The sequence below is a fragment of the Myotis nattereri genome, assembly GCF_964212035.1.
Source record: "Myotis nattereri genome assembly, chromosome: 3".
Taxonomy (NCBI): Eukaryota; Metazoa; Chordata; class Mammalia; order Chiroptera; family Vespertilionidae; genus Myotis; species Myotis nattereri.
In genome coordinates, this window is record NC_138077.1 from 202985454 (window position 1) to 203011590 (window position 26137).

At 54.7% G+C, this 26137-nt stretch overlaps 2 protein-coding genes across 6 annotated transcripts; both read right to left on the reverse strand.

Moving 5' to 3' along the window:
* Window positions 1-4603: 4603 nt before the first annotated feature.
* On the reverse strand, window positions 4604-9207 carry C1QC (complement C1q C chain). Of its 4 annotated transcripts, none has more exons than XM_081085511.1 (3): window positions 8931-9207; window positions 8454-8647; window positions 4604-5420 (listed from the first exon to the last, which is right to left on the reverse strand). In XM_081085511.1, exons 2-3 carry the CDS (start codon window positions 8632-8634, stop codon window positions 4864-4866), a joined length of 738 nt encoding a protein of 245 aa, XP_080941637.1. In that variant the 5' UTR covers window positions 8635-8647; window positions 8931-9207; the 3' UTR covers window positions 4604-4863. The 4 variants fall into 4 exon arrangements, with proteins under 4 accessions (XP_080941637.1, XP_080941639.1, XP_080941638.1 ...); XM_081085513.1 differs by having other exon boundaries at window positions 8454-8635; window positions 8931-9191; XM_081085512.1 differs by having other exon boundaries at window positions 8911-9017.
* A 3160-nt stretch (window positions 9208-12367) lies between these two features.
* C1QA (complement C1q A chain) lies at window positions 12368-15226 on the reverse strand. Of its 2 annotated transcripts, XM_081085510.1 has the most exons (4): window positions 15105-15161; window positions 14604-14633; window positions 14118-14287; window positions 12368-13121 (listed from the first exon to the last, which is right to left on the reverse strand). In XM_081085510.1, exons 3-4 carry the CDS (start codon window positions 14278-14280, stop codon window positions 12547-12549), a joined length of 738 nt encoding a protein of 245 aa, XP_080941636.1. In that variant the 5' UTR covers window positions 14281-14287; window positions 14604-14633; window positions 15105-15161; the 3' UTR covers window positions 12368-12546. The 2 variants fall into 2 exon arrangements, with proteins under 2 accessions (XP_080941636.1, XP_080941635.1); XM_081085509.1 differs by lacking the exon at window positions 14604-14633 and having other exon boundaries at window positions 15105-15226.
* Between the last annotated feature and the right edge of the window lie 10911 nt (window positions 15227-26137).

Sequence of the window (26137 nt, forward strand, 5' to 3'; positions counted from 1 at the left end):
AGGGCCTTACTGTAAGCGGGGAGGACAGTGGTCAGTTTGGTTTCGCCTGCTCAGCAGCTGCGGGGAGAACGGGCTGTTCTGGGGAATGTCCGCAGCTGGTGGCTCGGTGCCAGGGCCCCTGACCTCATGGTCTTCTACGGGAACAGGGATGTTCCTCAATGAAATGGAAACAGGGCCGGCCTGGTGTCTGGGCGCTGGGTTTGGCGTCAGAAACCTTGATTCCTAACCTGGCTCTGCCACTTAGCAGCTAAACGTTCTCAGCCAGGGGAGCCCGAGGGAGTCCCACTTCCACTGTTCCATGATGGGACCATAACTGCACCTGCTCTAGGGATGGCACCGGCTGGGGGCGGGGCTCAGATGGGATAGCGGAGGAGAAAGGGGGGTTGAGCTGTCGAGTGCAGGCCACCTGTGAATTGTTAACATCACGCCATGTCCCAGGCTTCTCCTTTCGGGGCTCCTCTCTTCTGCTTTCTTCCCCTTCTGCACCCCGGCTCTTCCCCTGTTTTCAGAAAATAATCTAATAATGAAAATGAATTTTAAATGCGGTCATTATTTATTGATACCCCTTCCTGCTTCCAGCGGGGCGTGAAGCTGGGGGCAATTACAGGCACAGGCAGGGGCCTGTTGCTTGTTGTTGTTGTTTTTTTTAAATATATTTTTATTGATTTCAGAGAGGAAGGGAGAGGGAGAGAGAGACATCAATGATGAGAGAGAATCATTGATCAGCTGCCTCCTGCACGCCCCCTCCTGGGGATCGAGCCTGTAACCCGGGCATGTGCCCTTGACCGGAATGGAACCTGGGACCCTTCAGTCCACTGGCTGACACTCTATCCACTGAGCCAAACCGGCTAGGGCAGGCCTGCTGCTTGTTGATCCTGGAATCACACCAAGTTCAAGCTGGAGAGGGCCTTGGAGGTCACCCAGCCCATCCCCTTGTTCGAAAGATGGGGAAATTGAGGCCTGGGTGGGAGATATGTGTTGTGAGCTGGCAGGTGCCCTGCACTGGGAGACAGAGCCACCAGCAGCCCAGCCCTGGTTCCTGCCCCCTTGGAGCACCTCTTCCCCTGGGGAGACTGGTGTGAACCACCCAAGGACACGCACATGGTTCTTGCTCCTGTGTGACTGCGGGAGCCCAGACCTCGAGGGCGTGGCAGGTGCAGGACTCCAAGCTGGGCACCTGACTCCAGCCGGCAGCCCTTTCGGAGGCTGTGTCTCCAGCCATGGGACGCCCGCGCAGGGATGGTTGCCCAGCAGGCACAGCAGCTGGCGCAGGGCAGGAGGGCCCTTCCTGACATCTGTGCTGGGAGATGGAAAATGTGGGGCTTGATGGAAATTGTTAACGGCAGTGGGTGACAGGGAAAGGAACGAGGAGCTTCATAGAACCGAAGGGTCTCTGGGCTGAGCCAACTACAGACCCAAAGGGACCCAGGCCTGGGTGTGGAGGAGACCAGGCCTTAGTGGATTCTGGGCAGGGAGAGGGGATCCATAGTTTGCAGGTCCAGGGGTCCATCTGAGGCAGCGGTTCTCAACCTGTGGGTCGCGACCCCTTTGGCGGTCAAACAACCCTTTCACAGGGGTCGTGTAAGACCATCCTGCATATCAGATATTTACATTACGATTCATAACATTACAGTTATGAAGTAGCAACGAAAATAATTTTATGGTTGGGTCACAACATGAGGAACTGTATTTAAAGGGCCAGAAGTTTGAGAACCACTGGTCTGAGGGTTCCTGAGGCCACTTGGTGGCTGATGGCAATGGGAGAAGAGGAACTTGAATCTGGGGTAGAAGCAGCAGGGAGGAGCCCTGGCTGGCTTTCCCAGTGGTTAGCGCATCAGCCCACAGACTGAAGGATCATGGGTTTGATTCCCAGTTAAGGGCACATACCTTGATTGCAGGTTTGATCATTGGCCCCGGCCCAGGCTCGTGTGGGAGGCAATGGAAAAAATCCTTGGGTGAGGATTTTTTTTTAAAGAAGCAGCAGCAGGGAAGAGGTAAAGGCATGGCTCTGGAGTCAGCCTCTCCCACGTCTGAACCCCAGCTTTGCCTTTTCCTGGTTATGTGACCTCAGGCACATTTACTGATCTCAGTTTTCCCATCTATGTATGGGGGGCATGGGCACCTACCTCAGGGGGTTGCTGTGGGGCGCCAGTGAGGTAACCCTGCATATCTGGGGCCCAGCCGAGTGCCCAGCCCTTTATATGAGAAGATAGAATTCTTGGAGCCCAGAGACGGAGGGGCCGTACCTAGGGATCAGGAGCAAGGGGGTCTCTGGGCCTTGGCCCTGAGTGGGAAGCAGCTGGTCTCTGTGCCGCTGGAATCGCTGGCTTGGTGTGAGAGAGTCCTTACAGTTTGGGGTGTCTCCTTCTGGCTCCTGTCCCACCCCCATACCTTCCTTTCCTGCGTCCCCGGTCCCTCGCAGTCCAGCAGACAAGCTGGCACTTTCAAAGGCCCGTCACTTCTGACAAAAAGAGCAGCAGGGAGACAACTATGGAAATTAAAATGGCACGAAATGGTCGTTTCCAAAGTCCGGGTTTCTGGTCTGACACCGTGGCCTACATAAATGGCACATTGATTTTTTAAACAAAAGATAAATGAGAGGAAAGATGTATCACGGGGGGCATCGCCCGTGGACTGCTGAGTGCTGATGGAGGGAGCTGTGGGCGGAGCGGCCCTGTGACCCTGGGACCTGGCTGCGTCCCTGCCAGGGGCACCCTGACTCAGTGAGCCAGGCGGGGCTCTCGGCCCTGGCCTCTGTTCTCGCCCTGTGTGTGTCTTTTCTGTCCCTCCTTCCTGTCTCACCCCTTTTCCTGCCCCTACTATGTGCAGGCATGTGACAAAGCAGCCCTGCCCTCAAGGATGCTTCCCGTTCGGTAGGGGAGGCAGATCTGTAAGTGAATAAGGGCCCAAAAGCCAGTTGGTGGACTGCGAGTATTGGCTTCATCTGGCCAACCGCCCACGCACCCACAGTCCTGTCTTCCCTGAACCTTTATTTAAAAAAAGCCTGGGGTCCTGAAACCTGTTTTTTTTTTTTTTTTTTGTTATTTGTTCTGTAAATAAGCCTGCGGGTAATTTTATTGCATTTCCAGGTTTGGGAACTTGGACTTTAAAGGGTCACGAGTTTGTGGTCCAAGTATGTGGAGGGCCCTGTGGGGACACAAAGGGGAGCATCAAGGAAGGCTTCATGGAGGAGGTGATCATTGCGTTGACTCTTGACAGTTGAGTGTGTAGCATCTAGGTGACGGGGGATTTGTATGAGTGGGGTGGGTGGGGGCTCCACAGCATGAAGGAACACCACGGGCAAAGGACGGAGGTAGGAAACAGCCCCTTTCAGGAACAAGAGTGGGAAAGTGGATGGAGGTGGTGGTGGAGCTGGGCACAAGCCGCTCTGTGTACAGCCCACCCCAGCTGGGCAGTGCCTCCATGAGCTCTGTGGGGCTTTGTGGAACCAAGCAGAGAGCCCAGCCAGGCTGGGCAGGTTGTCGCAGATCTGAGTGGGTCTCTCTGGGCTCCAAGGCCAGACCTGCAGTCTGCACAGGTAAGTTAAACGTTTTATCTTTTCCAACCTGAACTGTCAACCCCTTCTCATGGTCAGTGAAAGCAATGCTGCTGACGGCCTCTTGGTCCTCCAGCAAGAATCGGGGTGGCTGAGCCCGGCTGCCAGGAACATCACAGTGAGTCCTGACAGCTCGCAGGCAGCGGTGGTTTTAGATGATCTCTTGGGGGCTCCCAGAGTCTGTCAGACATCAGAAGACAGATTCTCTCTTTCCCTAACCCATTCATGCTGACCCAGAGCTTGGTTATGACTACTAAATAATTTAATAGCTTGGTTAGCATAATGCCTGGTGCATAGTAAGTGCTCAATAGCGTTAGCTATTGCCTGGCTGGTGTGGCTCAGCGGTTGAGTGTGGACCCATGAGCCAAGAGGTCAGTGGTTGGATTCCGGTCAGGGCACATGCCCAGGTTGCGAACTTGATCCCCAGTAGGAGGCATGCAGGAGGCAGTCAATCATGATGTTTCTCTCTCATCGATGTTTCTATCTCTCTACCCTTCTCCCTTTCTCTCTCTCTAAAAATAAATAAAAACATATTAAAAAAATAATGTTAGCTATTATGATGTTTTTATTCACTCATTTATTTACTCTCTTACTCTTTCATTTACCCACTTATTCATTCATCCATCCACTACAATTCACTCATTAATTCAGCGCCAATTCATTACACATCTGCTCTTTGTCTATGCTGGGCTTAGCTGCGCCCAAACCCCTCCTGTGATTCAACATAGGTCAACATAAGTCTGGGAATTCAGACACACTCCTGTTTACCTGTGCACTGATGCCTTCAATGACAGCAGTGCCGCCCACCCAAACAGTGACAGCAGACGGCCCCTTGGTGACCCCTTTAGCCTTCAACCACACTTGAGCATCTCTCTCCCAAATGGCCTAACAGTGCTGAGTGACTCAACATTGGCACCAACTGTTACTGAGCCCCAACTAGATGCCCTAGGCGTGTCTAGAGCCCACAGACAGCCATAGCTGGTGCAATGCTGAAGACGAGGAGACCTGCTTCTTCAAGGTGGCAATGAGAAATCAGAGCCACGCGTATTTATTGATTTAATCATTTATTTGTATATCTCTCAGACTTCCAAGACTTAGAAAAAAGAATGATAACACTAAAGGTATTGGTAAAGTGTCAAAGGAGTGACTCCTGCAGGAACTCAGAGAAGGGAAAGAACTCAGGGGGTGGGAGTCAGGGTGGGCTTCCTGGAGGAGGAGTCCATTAGGTGAGGAGAATGCCCTGAGCAAGGACACAGCAGAGCAGCTGAGAGAGGTGGGGTAGCCGGGGCTGGAGCAGGCCGGCTCCCCTAGTCGGGGAAGAGCAGGAAGCCAGAGAAGACGCTGTCAGAGCCCACGGTGCCCACCATGCCGTTGTAGTCATTGACCCGCAGCCACACCTGCGCGCCCTCCTGCAGCCGCAGCAGCACACCGCCTGAGCTGACCTGCTTGGTGTTGGACATGTGGTCACAGAAGGAGGTCATCTGGACTTCGTTGCGGTACAGCTGCACGCACAGGTTGGCCGTCTGGGACGTGTGGTGGACGAAGTAGTAAAGGCCGGGGACTTTGCAGGTGAACTTGCCTGTGCTGGTGTTATAGTCGCCCTGTGGGTTAGTGATGACCGTGTTGAACTTGACCAGGCTGTTGGACGCCGGGTGCTCTGCTGTCTGCCGTGTGACGGTGAACACTGACTGGTGCTTCTGCTTGTATCTGCCCTCCTCTCCCGGCTCCCCGTTGGGTCCCATGATGCCGGGAGTCCCCGGAAGCCCAGAGGCTCCCATGGGGCCATTTTTCCCAGGAAAGCCAGGTGTGCCGGCTTCTCCCTTCTGACCCTTGGGTCCTCGTGTCCCAGGAATAGCTGGGATTCCTGGGGAGAGAGCAGGTGGGAAGTGAGGGGGCAGGGGACAGGGAGAAGGGACCCTGGGGCTGTCCTCCAGGGACACACTCCTGGGGTTTGGTCTCTGAAACCTCCTTCCCCCAGATGTACTGTCCACCTGGGAGCAGTGCGCAGGGAGGAAGGGGGTGGTCAGAGGGGAGGGAGACCCTGTTTCAAGCCCTGCCCCCTCCCACAGACCTGCCTTGTGAACTGGGTTAAGGCACCTGTCTCTTGGCCTCGGTGCCCTCATTTGTGCTGGGAAGGGTAGGACTCGCCCACTCAGGAGGCGTCCAGGGCAAGATCTCAGAGTGTCAGAGGCCACGACTGTCAGCCCACCGATACCAAGTGGCCCAGAGACCTTCTGTTGGGCCTGCGCAATGTTTTCTAAAACTTTTTATTTAGAGCCTGAATTAACAAGTTCCGGCCGCACCAAAAGGTCTAGGTCCTTAGTTTTTCTTGACAAAAATAAGAAGCTTGGTCATGGGCAGATTTCCTGGAAAGCTCAGGAAACCTGCTTCAGGCCCCATTCACTGGCATTGGCCCCTTCAAGGCCCTTTGTCTAGTTTTACATTTGTAATTTTTTCAACATTTTATGTCGAAATAATTATAGATTCACAGGAAGCTGTAAAAAAAATAAATAAAAAGACAGGAAGGTCCCATATGCCCTTCGCCTAGCTTTCCCCAGTGGCACATCTTGCATAACTAAAGCACAACATCAAACCGGGAAATCGACCTTCGTGTGATCCACATAGCTCTGCTTTTCCATGTGCTGTGTGTGTGTGTGTGTGTGTGTGTGTGTGTGTAGTTCTAGTACAATTCTGCAGCATGTGTAGATTTGTGTAGCACCCCTCCCTGCAATCAAATGTATCCCTAACTTTGTATTATTTTTCTTAAGGAAGGCCTTCGCCATTTTATAAGCTGCAGAGCCCTACAAAACCGGTATCTATTCCTCAGGCCAGCTTAGTACATGGGAACCACCGGATGGAGCCAAAGGGAATCTGCCCCTTTAAGGGGGCTGCTCTCTCCAGCTCCCCCGGCCCCACTCAGCCCACTTCAGCCCCTGGTTCACCTTCCCTCGTGTTGAAGATGAGGACGTTGGGGCCAGAGGCTCGCCCAAGGCCACGTAGCTGGTATGAGGCGGAGTTTAGACTCAAAGTCAAGTCTGGCGGAGTTGCAGTCAGAATGTCTGATTCTTGCTTATTACCGCCCTGATCATCTGTGCCTCTGTGAGATTCTTCTCCCTTGTCCAAACCATGCTCATCCTTTAGGGCCTGATGCCAGTCTCTTCTTCCAGGAAGCCCTCCCTGACCACCCTTGTCTGCCCCCATGGCTGCTTCCTCCTCTGGCTTCCTCCCAAGAGTGGGTGTCTGTGCAAACCCATTTGTGACAGATCCTGTATGACCTGTGAGCCTTTTAGGTCCCAGGGTTAGGAGTGGGGACTCAGGACCCAACAGACCTGGGCTTTAGGCTGTGTGACCCTGGGCAGGTGACCTCCCCTCCCTGAGCCTCTTTTGCCCGGTTGAGATAAGGGCATAATGGGACAGATGCCACCGAGCTACTGGAAGAATGGGATGGGAAGGATGCAGGTGCCAGGCGCCTCACAGAAAGTTCTCAGTAAATGTCAGGTCCCTGCGATGGCTGAGCAGGGCTGTGTCTCAGCTTTTGAGATGTCTTCCAGCGGCTGATTGGGAGGGGCTGGACTCAGCAGGGGGCAGGGGGCAGAGAGGCGGGGGAGGGTAGCAGTTGAGGGAATGGCCTTTGGAGCTGGTCAGGATCTACTGTGTGACTTCAGGCAGGTCACTCAGCCTCTCTGAACTTCACTCAGCTTTGACATCTATAAAACGGGGGTAAACCACGCCTTCAAAGGATTTTTGCCTCAGTTTCCTCGTTTCCAAAAGGGTTAACAATTTCACCTGCTGCATTTGCCTGGCACAAGTAGGAGGTCAGAAATTGGTAGCCCTCAGGCACCCTGGGCAGTAAGGTGGCCAGGGAGACAGGCTCCCCAAAATGGCCCACCTGCTCACCCCCAATTGCAGACTTCCTTCTGGAATGTTGGTAACATTCCACCCCATTGCCAGGCGGGAAGCTGACAGTGAGGAAATTCGAAGGACATTCCTCTCCACTGCCCCCATCCCCCCAACCTCTGCCTCCCAGTCACCGCTACCCAGCCCCACCCCAGCCTCACACGTGCCACCTCCAGACACACCCCACTTCCAGATAGGCACCTACTTTCAAACGAGGACCAAAGACTCCAGTCTCACCCAATGCCAGCCCCCCTCGTGTCCTCAGCCCCCTTCGCTCATGGAGCTTGCCGTGTGAATCTCCAGCAGGAGGTTCTATGACTGTGGCCCTGACTCCTCTCTCCCCACCCGCCAGCTACCCAGATCCCAGGGAGCACAGAGTTCTGGTGAAAACAATAACAGCAGCAGCACCTACCATAGCCTGCACTTATCCAGTGCTTACCATGTGCTTGGTGCTATTTTATATTTAAATGTCATCATCACAGCATCCCTGTGCAGGAGGCACTGCCACCTCCCCGTTTTACAGATGAGGAAACAGAGGCACTGGCTGTTAAGTAACTTGCACAAGTTCACACAGTAGGGATTTGAACGCGGTTCATCTGTGCACTGTCTTCATTCACTGTGTGGGTCGCCCCTTCCCCAGGGGTCCATGTTGCAGGGCAAGAAGTGAAGGGTTGTAACAAAACAGTAGCCTAGCATTTTAGAATTTGCCAATGGTTTTCACATAGATCCTGTCCTGTGACCTTCCCTGCTGCCTGTGGGGCAGGCGCTTGTCTCCTCTCCCTGCTGTCAGATGCGGACTCTGGTGGGGGGCGGGGGGATCCTTGAGGTCTGGGCCCTGAGGACAGAGGGGCTATATCTGCTGTGAGAGCTGGGCTCTGTCCTGGGAGCAGGTGCGGCAGGAGGGACCACACTCTTTGCCATCAAGTTGCCGTCCTTTCCCCACTCCGCCCCCTGCCCCTAGGCCCTAGGTGACCCCTCCCCGCCAGGCCAGCCGACTCACCTGGTTCACCCTTGGGCCCTTGCAGTCCATCATGCCCATCCTTCCCGGGGGCCCCGGGCAGGCCTGGCATTCCGGGGATCCCGTAGCATTCTGTGGCGGCCAGGCCCCCAAGTGGCAGTGCCAGAAGGAGCAGCAGCAGGTTTAGTCCAAGGGGGAGCCAGATGCTGGCACCTCTGTCCATCCTGGGGAAGGAGCTGGGTGGCGAAAGCTCGGTCGGCTCACCAGCCCCTCACCCACCCTCTTCACCCTCTCACTCCGGGGCTCACCCCTCTCCGCCCTCAGGAACCTCCCTCCCGTCCCGGGGCCCCTCACCCTTGGGACCACACGATGGACACAAACAGTGGGGTCGCTTCTTTGAGCTGAGTGAGGATGGGGACCATCCTTCCTCACAAACCAGGCTGTCCCCGGGGCCATGCCTCAGGAAGGGGGCGGGGGAAAAGCTACCCGCTGCCCTCACCTGGACAGCGTCCTGCTCACCTGGGGTAGGAGGCTTCTGGTCTGGTCACTGAGATGCCCTCCGATCTGCTTCCCCTCTCCCGGGCAGGAGGACACCGTGTCGGAGTGGACAGAGCGAGGAGGGCCTGGAGCGGACTGGGCGGCCCCCTCCTCCCCCCTCCCCCCCGTCCCACATCCCCTTTCCCATACTTTTCCCTGACTCAGTACTTTCTGTTTTTTGGGTGCTGAGCCAGGCTGACCACAGTGACGCCCTGTGCCCTCCACCCCGGTCATGAGTGTCTGAAACGAGGAAATGCCCACCGCCCCGGATCCCGGGAAGGGTGTATGCGTGTCTGTGTCTGTAAACACAGCCTCCTGGGCAGACTTCCCCTCCGGTCAAGTTCAGCCCATGCCAGGTCCGTCCCCACTTGTGGCATTTGCTGTGCCTGAGGCTCAGCTGTTTCACAACGTCCCAGGAGGAAGCCATAACCCCCCTACGGCTGAGGAAACTGGGGCTCAGGGAGGTGCGAGCCTTGGCCCAAAGTCACGGAGCGAGTGGTTTCTGGGGGTCCAAAGCCTTGCTCTCACCCCTCTGCTTAGCTGCCCCCAGAAATAATCCTCATATGCCCTGGGCAAGTGGCAGGCCTTATTCTAGAACGTTCCATACGCCCCTCTTCCCTATGATAGTTGGAGGGTGGACACCCGGATGGGCCAGCTTTGAGGGCAGGCAGCCTGCCGTGTTGGACAGAGTCCTCTGGCCACAGAGACAGCGGCTTCTGGGTCTCCTTCCAGCCATGCCCCCCCCCCCCTTTCCCTGAGGCCTTCAGCAAGCCGCTGACCCCACCCAGGCCTCAGCCTCCCGTCTGCGTATTGGGTGGTGGGGAGGCCGCGGCTTTGCATGGTGGCACCTCTTCCTTTGCCCGGGCCCCTGATGACCTCACCTGTCCTGCCAGCACCACTTCTTCACCTCCCTCCCCAGCACCCCTGCCTTTGGTCTTGGAGCCTATGATGGCTGGCGAGGGGTTGCCCGTGGGGTCCGGCTGGCAGAGCTGAGCGAGGCCCCCTCCTCTCTTTCTCTACGCCTCACACAAGCGTCAGGGAGGAAGGAGGAGTCGGGCTGCAGAGGGTCCAAGCCTGACCCACTCCTGCCCCCTATGCCACCCTCGAGGTGTCGGTTCCTCCTCTGTAAATGGGGGGCTCCACTAGCTCCGCGCAGGGTGGTGGTGAGGACTCTGATAGGTGTGCCCACGATACTTAGCCCTGCGCTGGGCGTGAGCGGGGGTTCAGAGCCCTGCGCCTGCCTCCCCAGGTGACTCTCAGGGCCTCAGTTTCCCCCTCTGTTCCTCGGAACTCTGGCACAGGGCTGCAGAGGGGGGACGAGAGTGGAGATGTGAGTGCACCTGACCCTGGGAGTCTGGGGCAGAATGGATGGATGGCACCTGAGCGCCCATCTTCCTCGCCTCATTGGTGCCTGGGTCTGGTTTGTCCAGCAGATGGCAGCCTCGGCCCGTGCTCAGCCTTCCCGGCCCTGCCCGCCTGGTCCAGCTGCGTTCCTTCCTTCCAGAGGTGGGTAGGTATGGGTGGCATTCAGGGTAAGGAGCAGCCCGCAGCCACTGTTTCTGTAGCCTGGTCTCCTGGCCACTTCCGCCCCCCCACCCCCCGACATTTCCTTTGGGGCCACTGCAATGACAGAGGCCTCCCCTTTGGGGTCAGGAGGAGCTGGTTCAGATCTGGGCCCTGCCACTCTCTGGCAGTGTGACCTGGAGTCCATGTCCCCCTTCCCTGAGCCTGTGTCCTCAGCGATTTTGCTGGGATTAAGTGCATCAATGACTATGAGATGTCCAGCACATAGTAGGTGCTTAAAGACCTGTTTCTTTCCCTGTCTGTGGGTGGGTATGTTCCAGGGGCAGGGGGACCGCTGGGGCAGAGTGGGGACCAATGAGGGGCTGAGGGCCTGTGGAGTTCATCACTGCCCCGGGGGCACAGGGGGTCACTCTCTTCTTCCTGACTCCCGAAGGCTGTTGGTGGGCAGCCCCAGGGGAGGGTCCCGACTGTTGGAGGCCGGGGTTGGGGGTTGGGCGTACGTGAGGACTCTGAGGCTGCTGTGTGCCAGTGGGTGGGAGAGACGGTCCCTGTGAGGCGTCAGCACGCGTGGAGGTCAATGTGTGAGCAAACGCTGGCATTTCTAAGGCACATGCGTGTTGGAGTGGAGGATGTGTCCATCTGCATGTCAGGGGTGTGTCTGGACACCCGTCTTAAGGTGTGTGTGTAAGAGTACTTCTGATGGTGTACAGGGAGCACTCAGGTGTCTGAGGCAGGGGTGTGTGGGTATGACGGCACCTGTATCCCCAGGTATGAAGGCATAGCTCATGGGGACGTCCAGGGGTGTACACGGGTGTGTCTGAGAAAGTGGGTGTGTGCTGAGGGAGGGGATCATGTGTCCGTGTTTCAGCGAGGAGTGGACAAGTCTTGGTCCAGGAATGTGGGTCCCTGTGCATCTCGAGGGAGGTGGACATGGGTGGTGTGGTAAGGGGTGTGTGTAGCGTGGTGTGTGTGTGGTGTGTATGCATGCCTGGTGTGTGTGTGTGCGCGTGTGTGTGCATACATGCAGCACAAAGATAAAACCGCTCCCTCTGGGAGGATGCGCAGGGCACTGGGCGTTTTCAGGGCTGCACTTCTGGTCTCCTTATTCTCCTCACAACAAAGGCCACGCTGGGGCGTCTTGCTCCCGAGCAGCTCCCGGACCGCCAAGTGGGAATGAGCCACAGACATTCCAGATCCACTGTTCTCCCCCTTCCCGGCCCCCACAGCTGCCAGGGTGAACCCCAGGGCTGGGCTCAGGAAACTGCCTTTGGGGAGGACTGCGGGTGCCCTGGGGCCAGCTGCTCCCCCTCTCTGAGCCCTGCCCAGCCTTTCTGGGTCAGGTGGAAAGCACTGTCATTGTCAGTGTGTGGCTGTGCCGGCTGACGAGCGTCACGGTTACTCACACAGGCGTGGGCACTCAGAAGACCTGGAATCGAATCCCAGCTCCTCCCCTTGGACACTGACCTGGGCTTGGTGTCTGGCCCCAACGCCCAGCCTCAGTTTTATTATCTGTAAAATAGGGTCATAATAGCCACGTCAGAGCTCGATTGTAAAGGTTATACAACGTGTAATGATAGCTAAAACTTATGTAGCCTTCACGATGAACCGGGCTCTGCACTGCAATTTTCAAATATTAAATCATTGAATCTTCCAACAACCCTTTGAGGTGGGTGCTATTATTCTTCCCACTTTACAGACTAGAAACCTGAGGCTCACTGAGGTTACATAACATGCACACGATTGGACAACTAGTACCCGGTGGCCCCAGGATTTGAACCCAGGCCGCTGAGGCTCCCAGGACCTGTCAGATACATATGCCTTGTAAGCCCTCAACAGCTGTCATTCTTCTGCCTCCCTCCCAATGCCCAGGGTAGCAACTGAGCCTCACGCCAGCAGACAGGGACACAGGTATTTTTATTCCAGGAAGAGTTCTAAGAAATGCTCTCCCTCCAGCTAAAACAACAGCGCCCCCCCTTTACAGAGCAGAGCATAGAACCAGAGAGGTGGGGCGAGTGGGCGGGGGGTGCACAGCAGGAAGCAGGTGAGGCCAAGGTGGGGAGGGTCCCTCCCTGGTTCAGGAGGAAGGGAAGATGAGGAAGCCGCTGAAGACGCTGTCGGCCTCGGGACCCTGGTAAATGCGGCCCTTTACCGGGTCTTTTTCGATCCAGACCTGGTCTCCGTCCTGGAGCTGGAGCACCGTGCCCCCCGACACCACCTGGAAGGTCCCCCTGCTGTTGGTGTCACAGAAGCCCACGGAGCTCTGGGTCAGGCCCCTCCGGGAGGACATGATGGACAGGCAGATGTCCCACTTGGACACCACCTGGAAGGTGAAGTAGTAGTAGCCGGGCACGGCGCAGACGAACCGGCCCGAGTGGCTCTGGTACCGGCCCTCCTCGTTGGTGATGACGGTGTCGAAGATGACCACGTTGCCGCCCGTCGGCGGGTTCCGCCTCACGGCCGAGAAGGCCGGCCGCGGCTGGGCGTTGATGTTTCCCGGGTTGCCTTTGATGCCCTTCAATCCTGGGGCGCCAGGGTTACCCAGGGGGCCGCTAGGTCCTGGGTAGCCCATTTTGCCAGGGATTCCAGGGGGCCCAGGGTCCCCCTGGTCTCCTTTAAGACCTCGGATGCCTGTCCGGATGCCGGGGGCCCCTGTGGGAGGAAGGCCAGATTGGCAGTGAGAGTCCAGTTCTGCCCACCCTCAGGCAGATGGCTGGGACCCCGAAAGGCTGTGGGACAGCAGGTGGGGGAGTGCCCGGGCCTTCAAGACATTGATTCTGACCGGCTCCGTGACCCTGGGCTTCTCAACCTCTCTGAGCCTCAGCTTCTTCCTCTCTAACATGGAGAAAAGTGGGAACAGGCACTTTTCACAGATTCTGTGAAAAGCAGGACGCTGGCTCCTCCACGGGCTTCTGCCCACGGCCCTCACTCCACACCTCACAGGCCACTGACCCCGACCCCTTCTGTGTCAGGGACCCACAAACTGTTACAAACGTCGCTGCAGCTCTCGCTGGCCTGCTGTGCACTGGGAGGCTCGGGGGCCTGTAGGAGACTTTCCTTTCCCATCTGGTCACGTCCTCTCCCCTTTCCTTCACCCCCAGCGTTTCCCTTGAATCTGAGAGTTTCTGAAGCCCAAACGGGTTGAGGAGGGGAGAGCAAAACTGGGGGGAGAAACACGTGCAAAAAGGATAGTTGCCATTAATTGATCCCTCCCTCTGTGCCCAGTGGGGTTGGTTCTCTATCTTATAGATGAGGCCACCGAGTCTCAGAGAGGGTCACACAGCAAAACGAGGGCTCCCGAGTCTAAAACCTGAGTCAGGGCACTGGTCATCCTGGTAACTGAACAGGGGCCGAGGCCTGGGCCTGCTTCAGGACCATTCGTATTCACTGCTGCAGCGACCCATTCCCCAGAGGAGGAAGGTGAGGCCAAAGAGGCCCCAAGCCGTAAAGAGGACATGGAGAGGCCTGGGGGCTGGGGGCATGGTCCGGGGAGAAGGCCAGGCCCTCCTCAGACCTCAGGACCCAGTACAGACTGGAGGAGCTTTATGTGGGGGCCCAGGTGGGCTCCTGCTTTTTGGAATCACCCCCAAACCTCCACTCTGGATCCCAGGCCAGGCAAAGGGATGGGGTCCAGGGGGAGGTACTTACCTGGCTCCCCTTGTTCCCCCTTGAGGCCTGGCCGCCCGGGTCGGCCAGGTTTTCCTGCAACCCCGTCCCTCCCATCCGGTGCTCGGCACACGTTCTGGGTCACCGTAGAGGCCAAGGACATGGCCAGCACACCAACCACGAGCCAGCCCCATGGGGCTTCCATGATGCCCCTGTAGAGACACGGCAGGGCCTGGGCAGGCTGGACATCACGCACTCACATACACCCGACTCACACACCGAGTCCCCCACCCCCCCCCACGGATATGTCCACACCCCACCACCACCCATGCACACCTCCCTGCTTGAGGGGCTTCTATGTCCACCCTCCATCCAGCTCCAGGGAACCCAAACCTTTATAGAGAACCACAAACACACAGATACACACATGCAACTGAGCATGCCCATGTGGTCACACGCTCAGACACACAAACAGCCTCTCACTCACACACGGCTGGACGCACAAACTGACACCCCTCCCTCGCTCACCTGGACACACACTCCTACAGATGATCAGTTCTATTGAACAAATATTGATTGAGAGCCTGCTTCTCATTTAACACTCCCTCACCCAGATGGCAGAGCTGTGCATGCACACGGGAATTCACAAACACCTGACACAACATGTCTGCTCATTGCCCTCCATACTCGTCCCCCTTCAGGCTGACTGTCACCCACGGTCCCCCTCTGTGGGACCCCTCTGCTGGGCTCTGAACCTCCCAGCCTTTTCCTAGCTTCTTGTAACTTGGGGGGATCAGGACCCAGAAACTCTGGTTAGAGCAGATGGCTCTGTGTCCCCATCTCCCATCACCTCCCCAAGTCCAAGGAATTAAGTTCCCCCTACTGATTCTGGGTCCTGAGTCGGTGCCCCACCCAACCCCGTCCTGCCACAGACAAGCTCTCCCTCCCTGACAGCCTCCGAGGGCAGCTCCTAGGCCTGCTCCCCTGGCTCTGACCTCACAGCCCCTCCCGCTCAGGCCCTGGCCTCACCTGCCGTGGGTGGTCGACTCAACTGGATGCTCCTGCTGTCCACCCAGGGACCTCTGTGGGACGCCCAGCAGGACGGTGCCGGCCAGCGGCCAAGTTTCGCATCCCTTCCCACTTCCCCTTCTCCTTCTCTGGACCTGCCCCCGGCATTGCCCTGGGGGCCAGGGGCCGGCCAGGGACATTTTGAGCCGACCTCAGCAAGACCGGGACATTGCACATCCTACCCCAAGCCACAGTGGTGTGGGGGCAGGGACAGCAGGCTGCAAGGGTGGAGGGCTATGGAGGGGTTCCTGGGGCGGGGGACCGGGGGGGGGTGTAGAACCAGAGAAGCACAAAACGTCAGGGCAGAAGGAACTTTTTCTGAAGTCAGTCACTTGTAAGACATTTTTAGGATTTGAAAGCAACAGCATGTATTCATTGTCCAAAGCTTGTAAATACAGAAAGGCACAAAGGAAGGAGAACAGGGCCGTGTGATGAGCCTGGCTGCACACCCTTGGAAAGACACTGAACCCCCCGGGGACTTGGTTTTCTTACTGATAAAATCGGGAACAACAGATTCGCAACCTCATCGGATTACTACAAAGTTTTAATGATATAATACACGCACAAAACATGGGGCACCTGGTGAATGCTTAAGAATTAGCTTTTATCAACATTTAAAACGCAGTGACCAAGCCCATGAATTCTACCGTCTAGAAGAGAATTGCTGGGAATGCTTGGATGACTCATCTAGCCTTGCTCACTCTCACTGACGGGGAGCTCACTACCTGCCAGCACAGCTCACGTCATCACTGCCAGCTTGGACACTGAAAATGCTTTTCTTTAGATTTGGCGATCTGTCTCCCCCAGACTGGAGACCGGTGTGTTCAGGCCTGGGTTGACCGTGTCTTTCACCTTCTTCCCATGACCATGTGTTTTTTTCCTGAGAAATTCACCAGAGGGAGGCAGCGGAGAAAAAGGAAGGCAGAAGAAGTTGGTCTAGGGCCGGGGTTTTCAAGCTTTCGGGACTCCTTTTTTATTTGCAATCGTGCATAGCACCCAATACTAGTATATACATCCAACAGCTACAAGTGGGCATGCATTCATTTAAAGGGAGGGCCACGTGTTCCTCCCGCAAGTCCCTTTCCTGCTCCCCAGGATTCAGGAGGTTAAGAGAATCTCTGTGTGACCGTGTGCAAGCCACATCCTTTCTCTGGACCTCAGTTTCGCTATCTGTAAAATGGGGGTGATACAGCCTCCTCACTGGGCTGCTGAGAGATTCTGTAAACTTATGAGGGAGTTTATACTGTCAAGCACTACATTAAAATAAGTCGTCATTATGAATAACATCTGTATGACCTTGAGCAAGTTACCTAACCTCTCTAAGCCTCACTTTCTCCGTCTATCAAGATAAGGGCGTGGGTTGGAAGCAGGAAAGATTGCCCCAAACATTCTGCAACATCCCTTCCAACATTCATTTGCTTCGATTGCAGTGTTTCAGTTTTACTTCCCTGCGAGAGGAATTAGAAAGATCACATGTCAGAGTCAGAGCCGACAGCCCCATTGTTCCCATTTTATAGATGAAAAAACTAAAGGCCAGCCCTAACCAGTTTGGCTCAGTGGATAGAGCGTCGGCCTGCGGACTGAAGGGTCCCAGGTTCAATTCCGGTCAAGGGCATGTACCTTGGTTGCGGGCACATCCCCTGTAGGGGGTGTGAAAGAGGCAGCTGATCGATGTTTCTCTCTCACCGATGTTTCTAACTCTCTATCCCTCTCCTTTCCTCTCTGTAAAAAATCAATAAAATATTTTAAAAAACAAAACAAACTAAAGGCCAAAGACAGGAAGGCTCACATAGAAAGTGGCAGAGTTGGCACGAGGAAAAGCCAAATACTGTGAAAGGCCCCTTAAAGTTTAGTGTTCAAGATATTAAATACACAATTCGTATAGAAACAGATAGTGAGTACATGTCATTTTTTTTGCAGCTTATTAATGAAGGAACCAGCAGGGTGACAAAGCTAGTTCAATGAAGAAGCTGAGAAAAAATATATACCTACCTATGGAGGGAGCGAGCCGGTAAACACAAAAACAACAATGAAAAATAACACAAGAATTCTAGAATATTCATAAGGTTGCTAAGTAAGATACAAAACTGGTCAATGTCCTCTAGGGCAATAAAGTCATAATGTTGGGGTTATCTTCTGTATGGAAAAGCAATCATTTGCATCTCTACCAGACAAAAATAATTTGCAACTTATCAGTTTTCTACCAGCTACTAGCTATCTTTACGGAGCCCCGCCCCCGATCAATAGTAAACAATAAGTCAAGCAAAGTGACATTCCCCTGGCGTGTCGGACGACCCTTAGGAGGGCTTGTCAGACACGGCTCTAACCTGACTTTGAAAGGACACTCGTTATCTATATGCTTTATTTCCAAGTGTGGGATGATGTTACTTATCAGGCTGTTGCAAGAGCCTAAACACTTCCCAAGAAATAAAAGGCATCGATAGTAATGAACATGTCATTAGTGTGAAAAGTAAATGGGTCCGTGACAATGGCACAACGTGGACATCTTCTGTCAGAGGGGATAGGCAAACAGTTCCCATTTCTCCAGAGCTCAGCCAGGTGCCGGGAGGCGGGAAGGAGGGAAGAGAGGAAACCTTGTCATACTCCTAGAGCCCTCATCCAGGGGCCCAGGCTCAGGGTGCTGTCAGGGGCCTAACGAATAACCAAAGAAGTCATCCCTAGCCCTAGCCGGTTTAGCTCAGTGGACGGAGTGTGGGCCTGCAGATTGAAGGATCCCCTGTTCTCGGATTCAATTCCGGTCAAGGGCACATGCCCGGGTTGCAGGCTCAATCCCCAGTAAGGGGCGTGCAGGAGGCAGCCAATCAATGACTGTTTCATCATTGATGTTTCTATCTCTCTCTCTCTCCCTTCCTCTCTGAAATCAATAAAAATGTTTTTAAAAAATCATCTCTAAATGACTCCAGTTCTTGCTGGGGGAGTCACATCTCACTCAAGGGTTGGGTTCCAAAATCAGCATATTGGACAAAAATTGTAAATGGTAAGTATTACTGTTGGGGAAAAAAATACTTTGGAAAGTGCCATGTTGGAGACCACACTACCATTTCTCAGGGGTCCTATGCCGTCATGTTTCGCTTTGGCATTAGAATAGATTTCTATTTATCAGTTGGCTAAGGTGCATGCCCTTTTTTGAAGAAAGACACTGAATCCTTAAAGATGGGAGTCATACTCAGTGGGAGGTGTTTAGACCATGAGGGGCTCATAGGAGCCAAAGCAGACATGGGGAAAGACTTGGGGACAGGCTTGGGGACCGCAGGGGCAGCCAGATCTCTACGCTCCATGGGCCTGGAGTGACAGCAGCATCCCCTACCTCATTCAAATCGGTATCCTTATCTCTTTATCTCTCTGAATCTTATTAGGCAAAACACAGAGAATCAAACCTGTATGGAACATAACTCTGAAGTTCTTGCCTTTCTTTTTTTAGTTAAAAAATCGAGGTTGAATTCACAGACAGTAAAATGCAGTCTTCAGCGCACAGCTCACTCACCATTTGCCACCACCCAGATCAAAATGTAGACCATCCCCGTCACCCCAGCAAGTTGCCTTGTGCCTCCTGTGTTGCCCCCAAGCCCCGAAGTGACCAGTGAGTTCTGACTTCCGTCACCACTGGGAACTTCTGCCTGTTCTGGAACTTCATGTACAGAGAAGCATGGAGTGTGTGTCTTCTGTGTCCGGCTTCTTTCGCTCCCCGTGCTGTGAGATTCACCCGGCATAGTATTGCTGAGAAGTATTCCGTTGTGTGCAGGTACCACCCTTTGCGTAGTAGCCCTTCCCCGTTCGTGGGCATCTGGGGTGATGATGAATAAAGCTGCTAAGAACATTCTTATACGAGTCCGCCTCCGGGTGCCGCCCTGTGAACATATGTGCTCAGCCCCTGCTGTAGTGTTTGAACATCAGGGAGTGGCACTGAGTTTACACCGACGCCCCTTCCTCTCCCATCCACTGCCCCACAGCTCTCTCCTCAACAGCCTCCTTCTAAAACAAACAAACAAAAACCACAAAATTCCTCCTGCACCCTCTGCCTGAACCACTTTTTCTCCTTCTCACTCACTCTTCCCCTTCTCCCTGCTCTGTATTATGAAGATTGTCTTCGCCCTAACCGGTTTAGCTCAGTGGATAGAGCATTGGCCTGTGGACTGAATGGTCCCAGGTTTGATTCCGGTCAAGGGCATGTACCTTGGTTGAGGGCACATCCCCAGTAGGGGGTGTGCAGGAGGCAGCTGATCGATGTTTCTCTCTCATCGATGTTTCTAACTCTCTATCCCTCTCCTTTCCTCTCTGTAAAAAATCAATAAAATATATTTTTTTAAAAAAGGAAAGATGTACTTATTTTATTTTATTTTTTTTAAAAAAAGATTGTCTCTATTTTGTCTTTCTGGCTAAGTCCCTTCCTTCCAGGGACCTTCTGGGTCTCTCCTTCTATTCTCCAGCCCTTCACCCGACAAGATCAAGGTTTTGTTGGGGGCAGGGATGCTTGGGAAAAGAGGAGGGAGCTGTCAGAGCCTGCCACACATCTTCAGTGCACGTTCTTTACTCTTCGCATCTCTCTTGGCAGATAAAAGCTCTTTTGGGGACTGTTTTATGAAAAACTGCGGGGATTGTAAACAATGCATAATATGTGCCTCCCATTTGCCCTGTCTGGGGATGACAACGAGTCTTCAAGTAGTGGCCGGAGTGGCTCAGTGGTTGAGTGTTGACCTATGAACCAGGAGGTTATGGTTTGACTCCCACTCAGGGCACATGCCCAGGTTGCAGGCCCGGTCGGGGGCATATAGGAGGCAGTCGATCAATGCTTCTCTCTCATCATTGATGTTTCTATCTCTCTCTCTCCCTCTCCCTTCCTCTCTGAAATCAATGGAAACATTTTTTTAAAAAAAATAAAACAAAATAAAACAAAAGAAATTGTGGTCAGGCATCAGATCGGTATGGTTTGTCCCTGACCTGTGGTAGGCACTGAGCAAAAATCCCATCTCCTCCTCCTTCCCACTCCTGCCATTCAGGGGGCCAGGGCATGGCGCAGTTGAGAAGGCCTCCACCCCAGCTGGAGCCCAGAGTCCTGGCTGCCCCAGGGAAACAGCAAGCCTGCCAGGGGCCAGGTGGAGCTCTGGGAGCAGTTCCAGCACCAGATCTCCCAGGAAAGGTGCTAATGGAAGCCACCAGGGGTGCAGGCAGGTGAGATGTAAAAAGATTAAGAGGATTTGGAGAGAGTTTGGAAAACAAACAGCAGGCTGTGGGAGCCAGCAAGGAGGCCTTGCCTCTGCCTTGTGGGGGCTGGGTCCTGGGGGCTTTCAGGGACCATGGCCCCCAGAGGACAGGAGAATACTGGCCCACACAGAGACCAGGGTCAGTCACAGGTAAGTGACTAGGGGAAAGCTCCCCAGGGAGAAATGATCTCCTTCATCGGCCCCTCACCTGCCTGACATTCCACCTGGACCCATGGCTTCCATGGGGTAAGACTTCTTTAGGATGTTTCATGAAGATGTGTCCTGGAGCATTGGCAAGAGGTGACTGGGCCCTACTTAGTGAGGCCTACTGCCAGGCTTAGTACTCGTGCTGAATACACTATCTCATTTAATCATCCCAACTCCCAGGAGGGAGTACTTGATTGATGAGCCCCTTTTACAGATGAGGCAACTGAGGCTCAGACAGGGCAAGTGAATTACACAGGGTCACACAGCCAGTAAATGGTATTTCTACCACACAGCCTATTTCTCTGAGGGCTTTTATCTGCCAAGAGAGATGCAAAGAATAAAGAACGTGCAGGCACCTTTCTGAAGTTGTTCCACTGTCGTCCTACACATCTGCGGCCTGAAACAGGAACTCTGAAAGAAAGAGGAGAACGGAGGAGGTAAACGTATTGGGTATGGGACGCTGAAGAAGGCAAGACTTGCCAGCTTCGCATATTCACCTCCCCCGTGCCGGGCATCTTACACACATCATCTCACTTAATTTACACAGTGTCCTTACAGGGTAGTATTTTGGCTTATTTTCAAAGAAGAAGGAGCTGAGGCTCAGGGAAATGAAGTGACTTGCTCATGGGTCTGGGGTTGCTAGATTTAACAAAAACATAGAATGCCCAGTTCAACTTGAATTTCAGGCCAACAATGGTATGCAGGGGTATGTTTATATTAAAAAAAAAAAAAGGCCCATTCTACATTTTATATGGCCTCCTACAGAGATCATACAGCCTGAGGGTAAGTGACTATTCCCCACCGCTCTGGCTCATAGGAAGGAAGAGGTGGGCTGAAGGGGGCGCTCCTCTCTGCCTCCCAGGGGAATAGGGTCAAGGCCACTGCTTCTGTGGGGGAGCCACAAACCCCAGCAAGCCTCCCTCACCATGACCCCCCCCATCGTTGCCATGGCAGGCTGCCCTCTGGGTATCTCTCCCTGCCCCAGAATTTCATCAGGAGGGGCCACTGTGGCGGGAGGCACCGGACTTGGGTTCCATTCCCAGCTCTGAGTGTCCTGGACGTACTCCTCTGGGCCTCAGCCCCCCCTCCCCATCTGTAAAAAAGAGGGGGGAGTTGAAACAGCAGTGGTCAGAGTCACCTGGGGAGCGGGTTGAGAACAGCATAGCCTGAGCTGCATGCAGCCCTACTTACAAAACCAGAATCTCTGGGGCAGAGCGTCTGTGGCGTTCACAGGTGCCCGGGTGAGCTGAGGCAGGCAGCCTGATATCTTTTACAGCAACTGAGCGGCTTTCCAACCTGGACATGTTGGGGTCACAAGGAGGGCCAGGGCAGGCCAGGGCAGGGCGGGCCAGGGCCAGAGTTTGTGCTCCAGCTCGCAGACATTTTCTACCCGCGGAGCTACTCCTGCATTTGGGAGAAGGACAGCTGCTCGTGCCCTGTTTCCGCCCCCTCCTCCCGGCCGCTGCTGATTACAAATAAACACCCGGTCTACGCGGGAGAGTAATTAACTCTGCGAAGTGGGGAGAACTAATCAGCCCGGAGTTTGCTGCAGGTGGGAAAAGCAAAGGCTTTCCTAAGTAGTATGCAAATGGCACCGTAGTATGCAAACCAACCCCCGAGGCTCCGGGAAAGGCCGGCAGAGCTGCCAGCACCGCGCTGAGGAGGGACAGGCTGGGGGAGGGAGGCCCTGATCTGGGCAGGGCCGGTCCCTCAAGTTCAGGCGGCTGGAGGTCAGAGGAGGCGTGGGGGAGGGGGGGGCTCACCTTCTGGGTTCCCCAGAACACCTGCAGCTTGAGTCTGGAGCACTGGGGGAGGCAGAGAAATAGGCTGGGGGCTCAGGGGGGAGTTAGAACCTGAACTTCTCGGGTCCTTACTTCTATGACCTCAGCGAGTGATTTGCTGGGTCTCCGTCTTCTCACTGAACGATGGAGACACTGCATACTTCTCAGGCTGCACTGAGTAGGGGTTCAGTAACTGGGAACCCTTTTCAGAAAGCATCCAGCTAAGCCCATGGCACCCCCTGTGGGCCACATGCTGCTAAGTCAAAGCCCAACTGGGAGGCTCGCCTCAGCAGGTCTGCCTGCCAGGGGTGCTGCTGGCCTTCCGAGCATCCTCTGCTCCCAGGCACGTTCTCTTTCTGCCTGAAATTCTGGACCAGGACGAGTAAGGAGAGTGAGGCCTACAGGGAGCAGTATTTAAGGAGGCACACACTCTCAGGATTCCCCGGGAGCGAGCATCTTCTTAACATTTTACATACCCTGTGCACCTCACTCACTTCATCCTTGTCCAGGCCCGACGCACAAAATACCAGAGGTTATTTATTCAAGAAATCTAGAGGGCTTGCTCAGAGAATCTTGGCCAACTGACTGGGCGGGATGAGCCTTCAGCGGGAGTGTGAGTTCAGAGTCAGTGGGCACCTCTGGGGGCCTGGAGTGAAGGCACAGGAGAAACAGGGCCAGTGGCCCTTGGCTCGGCGAGTTCTCCCCCTGGGAAAAGGACTTCTGAGCAGCCCTTTCCAGGGTTACCCACTCCGCTTCTCCAGCCTCTTGGCTCTAGGCCAGCGGTTCTTAACCTGTGGGTCGCCACCCCTTTGGGGGTCGAACGACCCTTTCACAGCAGTCGCCTAAGACCATCGGAAAACACATATATAATGACATATTGTTTTTGTGATTAATCACTATGCTTTAATTATGTTTGATTTGTAACAATGAAATTGGGGGTCACCACAACATGGGGAACTGTATTAAAGGGTCGAAGCATTAGGAAGGTTGAGAGCCACTGCTCTAGGCAGATAGGCAGTGGCTGGAAGACCTGAATGGAAGTTGGCACATACCAGCGTAGGGGCTGGTGGGATAAGCACCCTTCCCTTCGTTCTCACCATCTCCTGCAGGAACAAGGCTGTGGCGGGGGGGGGGGGGGGGGGGGGGGGGAGGGGGAGGGGGGGAGCGGAGGGCGCTGACTTGACCTGGTGGGGAGCAGAGGAAGCCTCTGGGTCCGGCCTGGGGTGTGGTTTCAAAGCCGTTGCTAGAGCCAGGCCAGGGCACTAGTTCTGGGCAGATGCGTGGGAAGAGCCCTGGCGCGGGAGCCTGGAGACTGGGTGATCAGCCTGGCTCTCCTCCCTTCCTCTCAGGTGTCAGTCACTACATTGCTAACAGGCACTGTCCCTCCTGCCTCGTGGGGCGACCTGCTCAGGGCCCCCCCAGACATCCAGTAAGAGACAGAGCAGGTCCTGAACTTGGAGATGTTTATGGAGCAGAAAGAGGGCTGGCTCTGCTCCCCGTGCAGCCCAACTGCGGCCTCCGGTCAGTGACCCCATCTGAGAGCCTCAGTTTCCCTGTCGCCGATGGCAATGGCAGTTACCATGCTACAGGGTGGGCAGGCAGGGTTCTTATTTTATGTTTTAAAATACATTTTTATTGATTTCAGAGAGGAAGAGAGAGGGAGAGATAGATGAGAGAGAATCACTGATCGGCTGCCTCCTGCCCGCCCCCTACTGGGTATTGAGCCCACAACCCAGGCATGTGCCCTTGACCGGAATCGCACCTGGGACCCTTCAGTCCGCAGACCAATGCTCTATCCACTGAGCCAAACCAGCCGGGGCTAGGCAGGGGTATTTAATTATTATATCCAAATGTTTACAACTTCCTTTCAGGGCAGGCATATCACTCCTAGTGTACGGATTACAAAGAGGATTCTGAGGGGCAAGGCCCTCACCCACGGCCATGCACTAAGCGAGCTGCAGACTGGGCTGTAGCACACAGCTGTGTGGCCTTGAGCGAGCACCGTTGCCTCTCTGAGCTCCGGTTTTCCCATTTGTAAAACGGGAATGGCGGTCTCTCCCCTGCAAGTGCTGAGCGCTGGGAGGCAGCAACACTCGCAGGAGAGCTGGCTGAGGCATGACCCCCTGGCCCCGCTGGACACCGGGCTGCCTGTCACCCCAGGCGTGGGACTGGGTGACCTCCAAGAGCAGCTCGGCTTGGACATTTCCCGGCCTTCACCTGAGCCTCCAGGTTCCTCGCAGGCCTCGGCCTGATTTCAGTGGGCCTGTTGCCTGCTTCAGCATCTGGGAAGGATGAACTGGGGGTGCCACTCCAGAGCACCCCCGCTTTGTTTCCCAGCAGGAGGGGGTGGCCAGGTTATTTTTGTGATAAAAGTTTAATAAATTGAAAGGCCTGGTTTTCATTCCGTGGGTAATTAGCTGCGGCCGCTGGGCTCCCTCCTAATTGTCTCTCTCACACCAGACGGGCGCAGATCAATAGGAAGCGGCCGCTGTGCGGTGGAAGTCACAATTAATTAATTGTCAGGCGAGTGTGTGTCTCCATCTCTGTCACATCAAAGGCCTGCGGGTGGCAGCTGCCCACGTTTCTGGCTCTGCCGGGCTGGCCCAGCCCAGAGCCCCAGGTGCGTGTGGCCACAAGCCATTGCGCATGCTTCCTGCCTCTCCCTCGGGCAGTGGGAGGCTGGTGGGAAGGGGTCCCCCGAGACCCCAAGCTCCGGAGCCTTCTCTGACAGCCAGCATTGTCTTGCCTCCTCACCCGGGTACCTGCACCCTGGTCCCCTTGTCTCGCCCTTGCCTGTCCACTCCACCCTCTTCCCTGTAGTCCAACCCCACAGCTGTTCTAGGCTAAAACTTTGCCTGTATCTGGAATAGTGGAGGCGGGTGGTATTGGCTGAGAGAGGACATTCTGGGATGCTGGGAAGGCTCTATGTTTTTATTTGGGGGGTGGTTTCATGGATGCACACTTATGTGCTAAACCATTTTGTGGTACTGCTGAAGATTAGTGCAAACAGTTAAACACACACAGACCAACGCCCCTCCCCCATCCAGCAATAACTTAGGTTTATGTGTCGTTGAGACACTTGGACAGTGATGGCGAACCTTTTGAGCTCGGCGTGTCAGCATTTTGAAAATCCCTAACTTAACTCTGGTGCCGTGTCACATATAGAAATTTTTTGATATTTGCAACCATAGTAAAACACTTATATTTTTTATATTTATTTTATATATTTAAATGCCATTTAATAAAGAAAAATCGGCCAAAAAAATGAGTTCATAGGTTCGCCATCACTGCACTAGGATGACAAGGAACACGGCCCTGCTTAAACGTGTCTTTCCTAATCCTCCCCACAGGTCTTGGAGATAGGTAGCATTTCCCCCTTTTTACAGATGGGGAAACAGAGGCACAGGAAGGGGTTGGGAAGGAACCAAGGAGAGGAGAGGGGAGAAGAGGATGGAGGGTGGCGGGAAGGAGGGTTGAGGGGGAACCTGTGTCCATAAGGGGCTCGTGGGTGCCAGGCAGGCTTGTGGGGCTCAGTGCTCCACACACCACAAGCTCGCCATGAAAGCAAAGCCATGCGTCCCGTGTTCCAGCTGAGGCTCGGAGAGGGGGGGCCCCTTGTCAGGTCACAGGGCCTGGGAGGGGCGAGCTGGGTCTGGATCCTGGGCTGTCTTATTCCAACGTCTTTCTGAGGGGGAGACACGGAAGATGGGGAGGGAGGACAGAGAGAGGTGCGGGTGAGGGGCTTGAGGTGGGATGAGTGAGTCAGGGAGGTGTGAGCATGAAA